At 43.6% G+C, this 13261-nt stretch overlaps 1 protein-coding gene across 1 annotated transcript in view; it reads right to left on the bottom strand.

Annotated features, from left to right (window-relative positions):
- Nucleotides 1–4490: 4490 nt before the first annotated feature.
- Nucleotides 4491–13261, bottom strand: part of LOC137347915 (neurexophilin-1-like) — a 35542-nt gene continuing 26771 nt past the window's right edge. Inside the window, exon 2 of the mRNA XM_068012964.1 lies at nt 4491–5413. Within this exon, the coding sequence (XP_067869065.1) occupies nt 4649–5413 (765 nt within the window). The 3' untranslated portion in view covers nt 4491–4648. The remainder of the gene's footprint in view (nt 5414–13261) is intronic.

Below are 13261 nucleotides of genomic sequence, written 5' to 3'. Positions count from 1 at the left end.
GCCTACATAATTAATGGTGCCTATATGTCAAAAATACATCATTGGCTTCGGAAGCATTTTGGCATGTCCTGAGAATGTGAAAAACACAAAGTAAATGCAAGCATGTTCCCTTTTTTCTACCTTCCCTGCAATTGGATGCACAAATAATTTGGCATAGTAAATGGATTATCCGAGTCCTGAATCACAGCGAGGTTTCCGGTGTGCACTCGAGGCATGTGAAGTATGTGAACAGACTCAGGGGGTTGAATTTTACAAGCGCCCCGCATTTCGCGGCAGCGCACTCTCATCTTGGCGGTCTGTTCATGCGGATGCGCTGTCACTGAGCACCCGCGATATTTCGCGCGGGGGCCCATTTAAATGGAGGGGGTGGAGCGGCTGCCTCCGGTGACATAAAGGGGGCGGCCCCTCCGTCCCTGCAACAGCGTCCAGCGCCACCGTGCATGCGCCAGCACCATTCAATCTGCTTCAAGCCCTTCAATCTCATTTCAATAACTAAAGATGCTGCTTCACCAGAACCTGCCGAACACTTTTATTTCAACTTAGATTCCCCTTTCCCACAGCCCCCACTGAGTCCTCGTGTATTACAGTTACATATGCCCCCCAAAAAGCACCTTTTCATTTTGTGAACTTGCCCCCCTAACTTCAGAACTTTTGACCCTCAACCCCTTCCCATCATCCCCACAACCAATTACAATAGCTCTGCCTCTCCCCCCACGCCCTGAAATTTTCACCTTCCCCCCTCCCCACCAGGGTCACGCCTTGGAGTTCTGAAGGTGTGCAAGTTGCAGCTGGCGGCAGTAATATCGGCATGGGACAGCTGCCGAGACAAGGTAAGTATATGTAAATCTATTTGCGTTGATTTTGCTATTTGACTGAAGGCCCTTCCGCTTGGAGGCGGGAGGGCCGCACCGAGGCCTCGTCGCCGAGTGGCGGGGGGATCGTATCGAGGCCTCACCGCTGAGCAGCAGGGGGGTTGCACCGAGGCCTTGCCACTACTGGTAAAATGCGGCGGGGCCTTCTCGGCATTGGGGGTCGTGGCGGGCTGCTCTCGCAGGTATTTTACCGGCCCCTCCCGCCACAACCCCCGTGTCGAGGGGATGGTAAAATTCAGCCCAAAGAATCTACTTTTGTGTTCATTATTAATTTGAATCTGATCAGCTGCTGCACTTTTGATTCAGAAAATGTGTCCAGTAATTCAAAAAAATTCTAAAAGACTTATTTTGGCTCATAATGTGATGACTATTCATTAAAATTAAAATCCAGGTTTTCAAATCTATTAATCCACCTTTACACTGAATTTCATTGATATAGGTGAGGGGGTTACAGCTGTTCATCTCCTGAACGCATAAAAATCACTTATTAGAGGTCACAGTTACATCGTACTTCAAGTGACAGTGAAATTTTATGAAGTGAGTAAGATCATCATGTCACGTTTCTATGGTGACCACACTTCTTTAATAGCGGTCAGCAAGTAACAATCCTCTATTGGCCAAATGAGATGTCATGGATGTGAAAGATTGATGATAGATACTTAGATCAGATGTATTGCTTCATTATTTGATTAGTCACATCTGGGTTAATATTTTATTGATCGATTATGCTTGTCATCAATGTAAGTATGATACATTAATGTGGTCTAGCACTGCTAATCATGGTTGTAAGGAAAGAGTAAATGGTAAAAGGTAGATTTCTGATAAATGTACAGAAATATAAATCCTGAACCAGAAACTTTAATCATTATTTCAGTCTTACAGTTCTCTCTTTGATCCATCCTTGTAAAATCAGGATAGTCCAAATCACTAGCTTCTCTCTAGCCACCATAAGTGCTGTTCTGTTATTGGCTGAAAGAAGACATGGGGCTGAATTTTACCAGCCCCTCGACACATGGGTTGTGGTGGGGGTGCCCGTAAAATTCTATGGGGAGAGGCCCGCCTCAACCCCCGACGTCGAGAAGGTCCCGCTGCAAGTACCGGCAGGTACCTTGGTTCGCACCTCCCCCCCCTCCCCCCTCCCCCTCCCCCCCCCCCCCGCTGCTTGGCGGTGGGGCCTTCATCTAAATATTTAAATGAACATAACTAAGATGCAAATGAACTTACCTGCTGGCGGAGGCCGACCCACGCCGATTTTATGGCCACCGATTGCAACTCGCGCACCTTCGGAACTCCATACGGAATTCCGAGGCAAGACACTGGTGGGGAGGAATAAAATTATCAGGGCGGGAGGGGTGGGGGAGCGGGGAAAACACTTTTTATTGGCTGTGTGGATAGTGGGAAGGAGTTGAAAGGCAAATGTGAGAAGGTTGAGGGGGAAGGTCGGGTCGGGAATAAAGTTAATTTTGGAGCAATAGGCCCAAAAACAAACATGGGTGGCGGGATGGGGGTGGGTGGGGAGGGAAAGGGCCTCCAGCTTTTATTTAATGTTTTAATTGCAATGTTAAACACTGTGCCTTTAAAAATTCAAATTTCTTCTAAGGGCTTGAAGCCCTTTAAAAATGGCGCAGGCATCTACGTCATTGGTGACAGCCGCTCCACCCCCTCCATTTAAATCAGCCCCCGCACGTAATGTGGAATTGTTGTCTACTCCTGTTACACAAAGATCCATATTGTGACCCAGCCAAGAAGTGGTCCATCTCTTCCAATGGAGAACAGGAAGATCCAAATGCTAGTCAGTGTTGAACTTCAAGCTTCGCTTGGGTGTTGCACCCTCAGACAGCTTCAGTTACATTAAATATCAAATCTATCCATTTGCAATTATGCCTGTGTATTGCCTACTGATATGTTAAAGCTAAAATTGGGCACTGCATCATTCCACCATGACAAAAAAGGGTGCTATTTGGTGTTTATTTAACTCTTCTTCAACCATAAATTAGGTGCTCAACAAGGCCAACCCTTCTCCTATCAACCAACATTGGGATGAGTTTAGTAATTTCCAGTTCAACTGCTGGTGACCCAGGGATAAACATCACACTCACTCATGCTTTACTGTTACAGAATAGAATCCACAAAAGTTGCTGTAGTTGTGAAGGAAGTTGTGCTTCTGCTCACAAGGTAATCACACTAAGTTAATCATCATGAGGTGACAGATGGGTCACCAAAGGAAAGGGAGATACTGAACTAGCATCTACCTTTTTAGGACTTGGTCTCACTCATTTTCCTTCACAAAGTTATACTTTTTGTTTATTCAGAAAAAGTTGCCTTATGAAATATCCTTACATATAATTTACATTACTAATTCTACCAGATAACATTCAATATATTTCACACAAACTTGGCTGTCTGGGTATTAAGGGACAAAAATTTGTTGAAACATTTGCTCGAAAATGGTTGCTGTCTTCTGACTGACAAATAAAGTGCATTAGAGATTTGTCTCCTCAGCTTATGCTGTTCTTGAGTTACTGAGTGAATAGTGGGAGCACACACAGACACGCAACAGAGACCTACCATTTTACAAACACAGGTGTGGAAGAGGGTATTCTTCAGTGCAAACAATGGCATTATTTATAATAGTTAAAATACTTGTGCTGTTATTTGAACTCATATCCTTACCAAACCTTTCTTCCAAGTCCTCCTTGTTATTACATGCACAGCAGCAGCAGTTCAATAGATCACATCCCTTTTCCTCAACTGCATGCATTAGTTAATTTCTTGAAGAGATACCAAAGTTACATTTACATCTCTCTTTTCCCCAATTTCTAAATTCACATAAATAAACTAGAAGTCTGTAGTTAATTATGTAGCAAAAGTATAGAGTAGTCTCTTTTGGTCAGAGACATCATCTGGCTGTTTAGTACTTAGGGAGCTTGTGGCAAACATGCTCACAAAGCAATGCTGTCTGTGTAGGGTAGAAATTAAACAGTAGGAGAGGAAGGTTACAATTCCACAAAGAGAAAGAAAAACGAATACTAAGGTAATGAGCTCACCTGCTTCTGCATCCTCCCTTTACTGTGAGTTTTCAATCTCTTTTATCCAGATGCCATGATAAATAATGTAATATTAATTCCGCCTGACCTATAAAACTGATGCTATGAAGACAACAGGCACGCCAGGACTAGGAGAAGTAGAGATTATTAAACAAGACATGTTGAGCGGAAGTGGTTGAGACATGTGGGCACTTTACATAATATCTACAATTTGTCAGTGTCCTCCGCTAATGGAGGAGGCAGTTATTTAATTATTCATCCATTTTACTATTGATCCAATGTACCTTTTAAACCAGTAAAATTATTCAAAGGTTTCAATATTAAAAACATTAGATATGGTTTTAGATGATAAATTACAATAATAATTGATCTATCTTTTGTTATTCTGGTCACCTGGAAATTAATCCACAGACTATTTTTCCAATATGAATCTGAACTTGCCTCATTTAGCCATGAATGTTTATTACTGATGCTACAGAAACAGACACCATCTGTTGAAGTGTTCCATGAAAGTTGATACTATGCATTAGACATTGTGAGTTTTTTTTGTGTTGGACTTTTTAAACTTTTTTACTTCCACTTATAGAACCACAAAATGCTGTAATAACAGGCACAGAACACTTTAACAGTTATTAAACTCTTATTACCAAGACTTTCAGTGTGCGAGTCAACCTGCTAATCACTCCAAATCTGAACATTATTTAAAAAAAAAATCCCCTTCCACCACCTTCATCCAGAGGGAAAGTAGGGAGTATCACTATGGTAATTATAATCAGGACACACCTTCTGCACCAGTCTATAGTCTGTGCTGTAAAATGAAATGTAGATACATATAACTTTAAAGGGCTTGGAACAGATCCAGGACACATGGCTTTGGGTCTGTTCCTGGTAACAAGTCTTGGATGGATCATAATTACATAGTGCAGTCTTCTTTGCTCTGTCAATTTTTTCATATTCAACGCGGCAGTTAAATATTTTCGAATCTTTGGCGTCAATTACTGTTTGTTGAGCCAGGTCAAATTCGACCGCTTTTGTAGGTGGCACAAGGCTAACTGATATATTTCCCTGGCCAGTGGAATTGTGGCGGAAGTACACACTAAACGTACCATTTCCATGGTCCACGATTTTCCCAGTGATGAGGAGGTTTAGTTTCACGGTTTTGATGTTTGAGTAAAAATCGCCCCATCCAAACATTTTCTTAAATTTCCCAGTTTTAACAATCGGTCGTCTCTTGACTCTGGACTGGGGGTCTTCATGCTGCTCTGACACATTTCCCAACCAATCCCAAATATCCTGTTTGGAGTAAGAGGCTGGTGAGGAATATGGAAATCCCAGTAGAGTCGAGTTCCCTGCGCTTGGCAACGTATGCATCATCCATTGGCTGAGGGGCGACATTTTGTTGCTTTTTATTAAGACATGCTTTTGAGTGCCTTTAGATCCTCTGGACTTCACATCTTCAGTATCATTTGATGTATTCCCATGTGCAAAAGCAACCTGCAGAAACAGATACTAAATGTTATTTTAAAGAGATGCACAGGTACCTATTCTTTAATATGCATGATCAACACAAAACAATTTATTTTGAAAACCCATTGCAACAGTTATATAACTCATTGAATTGCATCATTACTTGTGTGGCAACTCCCCAAAGCCTGTCCACCATCTACAAGCCACAAGTTAGGAGTGTGGTGGAATACTCCCCACATGCCTGGATGGGTGCAGCTCCAACAACACTCAAGAAGCTCAACACCATCCAGAACAAAGCAGCTTGCTTCATTGGCACCCCATCCACCACCTTAAACATTCATTCCCTCCACCACTGCTGCACAGTGTGTACCATCTACAAGATGCACTGCAGCAACTCACCAAGGTTTCCTCGACGGCATCTTCCAAAACGTGACCTCTACCACCTAGAAGAACAAGGGCAGCAGACGCATGAGAAAACCACCACCTGCAAGTTCCTCTCCAAGTCACACATCATCCCAATTTGGGAATATATTGCCATTCCTTCACTGTTGCTGGGTCAAAATCCTGGAACTCCCTCCCTAACAGCACTGTGGGTGTATCTACACCTCACGGAGTGCAGAAGTTCAAAAAGGCAATTCGCCACCACCTTCCCGAGGAATTCGGAATGGGCAATAAATGCTGGCCTTGCCAGTGACGCCCACATCCCACGGGCAAATAACTAACAAGCCTTCAAACAAAAACTGTTGGCTAAAGGCTTGACATGGATCCCCTTTAAATAGTAACTCTGCCCTAATTATAACTGGATAAATAAATTGGTTTCTTTGTATTGTAGTGATGTTTTACCAAAATGATCCAAACAGCTGAAGTACAACTAGCTGAAGGTAACGGGCTAGATTTTAAGTGCCCGCCACGAAAATAATCATGGCCTGCACGTGCAGCCCATACACTGCTGAGCTGCCGCGATCTCCCGCACGATGGCTCATTTAAATGCCCCGGTTGACCCTCCCTCCCAATCACATAGAGGGGGTGTGCTTTCCAACACCGGCAATGGCGTCAGCTGCCTGTGCACAAACGCTGGTGCCATTTTTAAAGGGCAGCCAGCCCTGCTGTTTAATTTAAGTTTTTGAAAGGTACCACCCCGCCACCCCCCCCACCATTGAAATCAAATTTCTAACACCCCTTTCCCAGCCTCCAATAGCATTATATTTAAGTATCTGCCCTTCCCCCCCCCAAAACACTTACCTTACAAATATGACCTTCCCCCTGCCAAACTGTACAAAGTTCACAGTTGACCCCTTTCCACCATCCTCTGCATTGATGATAATTTGACCCCATCTCCCCACCCGCACTAAAAATCTTACATTCCCCTCTTCCCCACCAGTGTGGCGTCTACTTTCCCTAGGAGGGCCCGTAAGATGGCAGGTAAGTGTATTTTAATTTATTCATTTTTATTAATTAACATGTTTAAATATAGGTCCCGTTGCCCAGCGCGGGGGTGCTGCCATGCAGCCTTGCCACCACTGGGAAGATCGGGCCTGGCCCGCCCGGCGTTGGACTCCATGGTGGGCCGCTGCCAGAACGATCTTCAAGCCCCCCACCGCCATGGAGCCTGATGTCAGGGGCCCTGTAAAATCCTGGCCAACATGTGGATTTCGGGAGACCGGAGTGAAGCTCTGAAGCTTTATTTGGTTCTCAGGACAACCTCCAATGTTGGCTACATCTAATTGTTGATTTTGTTTTTTCTATTTGGCTTTGTTTAGTTTGAAATGTGTCAAGGGTTTTGTCAATTGCCTAACACAAGAACACAAGAAATAGGAACAGGAGTCGATCATATAGGGCATCAAGCCTGCTTTGCCATTCAGTATGATCATGGCTCATCTTAGGCTTCAACACTTTTTCACCCACTTACCATATTGCTTGATTCCCTGAGAGAGCAAAAATCTGTCTATCCCACCCTTAAATGTATTCAACAATGAAGCATCCGTGACCCACTGGGGTAGAGAATTCCAAAGATTCACAACCCCTTGAGTGAAGTAATTTCTCCTGATCTCAGTCCTAAATGTTTGGCCCCTTATCTTGAGACTATGAGCCCATGTTTTAGATTCCTCTACCAGTGGAAACAATCTCTCAATGTCTGCCCTATCCAGCCCCTTTAGAATCTTGTATGTTTCAATGAGATCGCCTCTCATTCTTCTAAACTCCAGAGAATTATAAGCCCAATTTACTCAGCCTCTCACCATAGGACAACTCCCTCATCTCATTTAGTAACAATTTAGTGAACCCTTGCTGTACCGTCTCCAACACAAGTATATCCTTTTTTAAATATGGAGGCCAAAACTGCAAACAGTACTCCAGATGTGGTCTCACCAAAACCCTGTACAATTGTAGCAAGACATCTTTATTCCTGTGCTCCAATCCCTTTGCAATAAAGGCCAACATGTCATTTGCCTTCCTAATTGCTTGCTGTACCTGCATACTAACTTTCTGCATTTTTTGTACAAGCACACCCAAGTCAACACTTACAAGTTTCACACCATTTAAAAAAAATTCTGATATTCTGCTTTTCTATTCTTACGAGCAAAGTGAATAACTTCACATTTCCCGACATTATATTCCATTTGCCATCTTGTTGCCCACCTACTTAACCTGTCTAAATCTCTTTGCAGCCTCTCTGCGTCCTCTCCACAGCCTACCTTTCCACCTACCTTTGTATCATCAGCAAACTTAGATACATTATTCTATGTCTCTTCATCTAAGTCCTTGATATAGATTATAAATAGCTGAGGCCCCACCACTGATCCTTGTGGCACTCCACTATTCACTGCCTGCCAAATTAAAAATACCCCATTTATGCCCACTCTTTGCTTCCTGTCAGTTAACCAATCCTCTATCCATGCTAATATGTTCCGTCCAACTCCATTAACCTATTAACCTTTTGTGTGGCACCTTATTGAATGCCTTTTTGAAATCCAGGTATACTACATCTACTGGTTCCCCTTTATCTACCCTACTAGTTACATCCTCAAAAAACTCTAATAAATTTGTCAAACAGGATTTCCCTTCAGTAAAGCCATGTTGACTTATTCTAATCATACTGAATATTTACTGCATCTTTATAAATAATTGAACAATCAGTAAGTGGAACAACCATTCACCAAGTACAGCAAATAGCAAGTCACTTGGATAAAAAGAAGCATTTGATATTGCCATCAGTGTTGATACTGTTATGAGGGCATTTAATTCTTTATGAGGAATGTGTAAGTGGAGAGAATCAAACTGTAGGGCAAAGTTTCCTCTGCTGGGGTAACAATTCTGCATTCAAGAGACAATTTGGTGAAGGATATTCCTGAGTGCCTGCAACATGCTGTCCTAGGAAGTTGAAGTACCTCCTCGCTGCAAAATAAAACCAAGCCTGCAATGTACTGTGGCCTGGAATTGAGTTTCTAATCTCAGCCCTGCACCACAGTCCTGTAAGGGACTGCTGTTTACAACCAAAGAAGGGAGGTAGATCTGGATAAGAATAGAATAGAATCATAGAAAGTTTAAGCACAGAAAGAGGCCACTTGGCCCATCGTGTCTGTGCCGGCCGAAAAACGATCCACTTATTCTAATCCCACCTTCCAGCATTTGGACTGTAGCCCTGCAGATTACGTTATCCATGTGTTAGTTTGTGGCTTTGTGAGACAAGAAAAAAAAAGAGAAATGGAGGGAATCGTAAAGACTTAAAAAAAAAGCTATTTGCATTTATTCTAGAGCGAATCATAGAATGTTACAGTGTAGAAAGAGGCCATTTGGCCCATCATGTGTCAGGCTATGTCAGCTCTTTGAAAGAGCTATCCAATTAGTCCTGTGCCCCTGCTCGTTCCCCATAGCCCTGCAATTTTTTTCCCCTTCAAGTATTTATCCATTTCCCTTTTGCAAGTTACTACTGAATCTGTTTCCTCCTCCCTTTCAGATGGTGCATTCCAGATCATAACAACTTGTTCATAAGGAAGTGTTTTCCTCATGTCAAATTGTGAATTATCTTGAATCTGTGTCCTTTTGACACTGACCCATCTTCCATGGGGAACACATTCTCCTTTATTTACTCTATCCAAACCCTTCATGATTTTGAACACCTTTATCAAATCTTTCCTCCTCAGCCTCTCCACATAACTGAAGTCCCGCACCTCTGGTACCATTCCAGTAAATCTCTTCTGCAACCTTGTCACAATCTTCACATTCTTCCGAGAGCGCAGTGCATAGAATTGGCCACAATACTCCAGCTGGAGCCTAACTAGTGCTTTATAAAGGTTTCGCATAACTGCCTTGCTTTTGTACTCTATGCCTCTATTTATCAAGCCAAAGATCCCATGTGCCTTTTTAACAACCTTCTGAACTTGTCCCGCCACCTTCCAACATTTGTGTACATACATCCCCAGATCTCTCTGGTCCTGCACCCCCTTTAAAATTGTACCATTTAGTTTGTATTGTCTTGCCCCATTCTTCGTAGCAAAATGAATCACTTCACACTTCTCTGGATTAGGTTTCATCTGCCACGTGTCTGCTCATTTCACCAGTCTGCCTATGTCCTCCTGAAGTCTGTTACTATCCGCATCACTGTTTACTACATTTCCACGTTTCATATCATCTGTAAACTTCGAAATTATGTCCCGTATAGCCAAGTCAAGGACACTAATATATATCAAGAAAGCAGTGGTCCTAATACTGACCCCTGGGGAATACCACTGTGTACTTCCCTACAGTCTGAGAAACAACCATTCAGCACTGCACTCTACTTTCTGTCCCTGAGCCAATTTCATATTCCCACAGCCACTGCCCCTTTAATCCCACGGCTTCAACTTTCTAACATGTTTATTGCATGGTACTTTATCAACTGTCCTTTGAAAGTACATAAACATAACTTCAACTGCACCACCCACATTAACCCTCTCTGTTACCTCAGCAAGGAATTCAATTAAGTTAGTTGAACATGATTTACCTTCAACAAATCCATGCTGGATTTCATTTATTAACTTATAATGTTCCGAGTGCCAATTCATTTTGACTCAGATTATTTGGTGTTAAAATTGGTAGCTCCCAAAATTGGGTCTGGGGATCGTGATCCACGATGACCCCACGCCCATTCAAAGTATTGCAGGCAAGGCACAAACCTCATGCTTCCTGCTCATTTGAATAATTATGGCATGCAGTCCAGTGTTGAACGCACTGCTGATTGGCTGCACACCTCAACAAGGGGGTCCCAGATTGTGCGACGCTAGAACAACTTAAATCTAGCCTGCACAAGTTACAGCCACTCTGCATCTCTTAAAGATGAGTACATTCTGGCTGCAGCAGGGGCTCAAAACTGCTTGGAGAAGATATGAAGACCTAGGGGTAGGAACAGAAATGGTGCAACAGGCGAGAGCGTGTGCGTCCAGGTTTTTGGATGCTGTGCTGGAGTCCTTAGTGCTGGAGGTCAATAGGAAGAGAGAGGGAAGGGCATTAACATATATCAAAAAGTGCAATGGTCCTAATTCTGACCCCTGGCGAACACCACTATATACTTCCCTCCAGATTCAAAAACAACCATTCACCACTGTTCTCTGATTTCTGTCCCATAGCTAATTTCATATTCCCACAATCACTGCCCCTTTAATCACATGGGCCTAATGTCCCTCAGGGGGTCAGGAGGCCCTTCAGACAAGTGCTGAGAGGCAGTGGGAGCAAGTGGCAGTGACAGCCAATGTCAACAGTCTGGCACCGAGAACCTGGGCACAGTGCCACAAGTTAAATGACCTCACAAGAGTGGTCAGGGTCAATGAATGTATCCTTACATGGCAAGTCCTATCAACTGCACCACTAGCCTCACAACTGCTCCATTCACCACACCCCTTTCACTCACCTATCAACTGTAATGTTAATCACAACTCAAATTTCACATTCATATGTTTCACCTTACTCTCACACACTTAGCACTGCTGTAAACGATACTCACACTTTGCACACGCTATCAGCTATTCAAGTGTGGGAGGCACATCACCCAAACACATGCCACTAGGCTCACTGACACACTTCCCTCCCTTTTGCAGAACAAGGTGGCCCATAATAAATGGCAGCAGCAGCAGCTACCTGGCGGGGGATGGGGGCACGGTTGCATGCGCTCATTCCAATGGAGGAGATGGTGCTGAGAATAATTGGAGCGCCGTCAATGAAGCTGTGGCCAGCAGCATTGCTGAAGCCATCAAGGATGATGGTATGTCCCCACCTAATGCACCTTCGCAAATTCACTTCACCCTCATCCTACAATTTGTTATAATGTACAACTTGCAGATGTTGTAACCTTGCACCTCTTTCTTTTTCCCCACCCTTGCCTCACATCAACCCTACCCATGTGCATTTATGGTTTCAGATATCCAAGAATTGTCACCTTGCCAGCCTATGGTGCTGGAGGCTGAAGGCCTAGAGGGAGAACAGACTGAGGAGGAAGAAACATCATCACTCAATCTAACACCTTGATGGCCTGCTTGTTGGTGTTCCTCGTGGCAGCATGGCTCTCATTATATGAGTGTTGGCCATGTTGGTGGGGTTGCAGAGGGAAGTCAGAGCTGATAGCCCTTGTGGCCGACCAGCCACTCTCTGTTTCGGCATGGTGTCTGAAAGATTGCTGCAACAGCAAACTGGTGCAAGATGAACGAATCATGACTGCTACCAGGATAGCGGGCGTTCACCAGAATGATGTGCTGGGCATGGTTGTACAACAACTGCACATTGAGTGAGTGGTACCCATTGTGGTTGCAGTATGTCTCACCATTGAGGTACCCGCAAAGCCACTGTGACAGAAACCACACCTGCCGAATGGAAACATATTAATTTCTTCAGATGGAACACTACTTGAACCCTTTTACTGGACATTGCACAGAACTTGTTTATAAAAAAGACCACAGAGTTGGACAGCTGAAACATGGTAGCACATTTGCATTCTGAGAGACAGTTGAATAGAAAGACAATGAGAGTGCTTACTGATTCAGTTAACAAGATTGGTCTAGACAATCGTAATAATCAACCTTCTTTGTCTGTGTAAGAGCCAGAGCTCCACATCCCATTGAGTGTGACTGGAGAATTTTGAGAATAAACAACCCTCACAGAAGATGCTGTTTCAAACAAAGAGCTGGTCACATGACTTACCTGCTGGCCAGATTGGGAACTGTTTGAATTGTGCCTCACAGAAAAGTTAGGGCAGGCTGCAATTTGAAGACCAAAGAGAAGGAAGCTCTCTCTCCCTGCCTCTCTCTCTCAAGCAAAGTCCCTGAGACACACAGAAGCAGCTTAATCCTCAAGACAGAGGACCTCTTCAGCCTTCTGGTACCAGCAAAACAAGTTTGAAAGTGTGCACTAGGCCCCAGCGAGAACTGCAAGACCTCAACTCCAACCAAGGACTTTACATCCAAACCAAAAGACAGTAACTGAATTCTATTTATTGCCAACCCTACTTAAACCTCCCCTTTTAATTCTTTCTCCCCCTCTGTATCTATTTGTGTATGTGTTTATCTTGTATGCATGCTAGCATGGTTGCGTTGCATAGTTTAGTAATTTTAACCGAGTTAGAGTGATAAGGTTAATAAACTTACATCTTTCTTGTTTAAACCTGAGAAAACCTGTCTGGTTGGTTCATTTACAATTACAATTCGAGAGTAGTGAGCAAGGACTCACTGAGGTGTAAAGCTAAAAACACTGTGTTTTAAAAGATAAACCCTGTTATGGTCAAACCAGGAAAGGGGCAAGAAGGGAGCCTGAGACCCCTTCCTCACCCGGTCGTAACACCATGTCTGTGCAGCTGATGGCACCTGAACCACGGGGAATCTCTGTTTGAGAGAAGGGAATGAATTCCCCTGT

The sequence above is a fragment of the Heterodontus francisci genome, chromosome 33 (assembly GCF_036365525.1).
Source record: "Heterodontus francisci isolate sHetFra1 chromosome 33, sHetFra1.hap1, whole genome shotgun sequence".
Classification (NCBI taxonomy): Eukaryota; Metazoa; Chordata; class Chondrichthyes; order Heterodontiformes; family Heterodontidae; genus Heterodontus; species Heterodontus francisci.
Note: the sequence above shows the minus strand (reverse complement) of the source record. Positions and strands in the feature narration are given on the sequence as shown.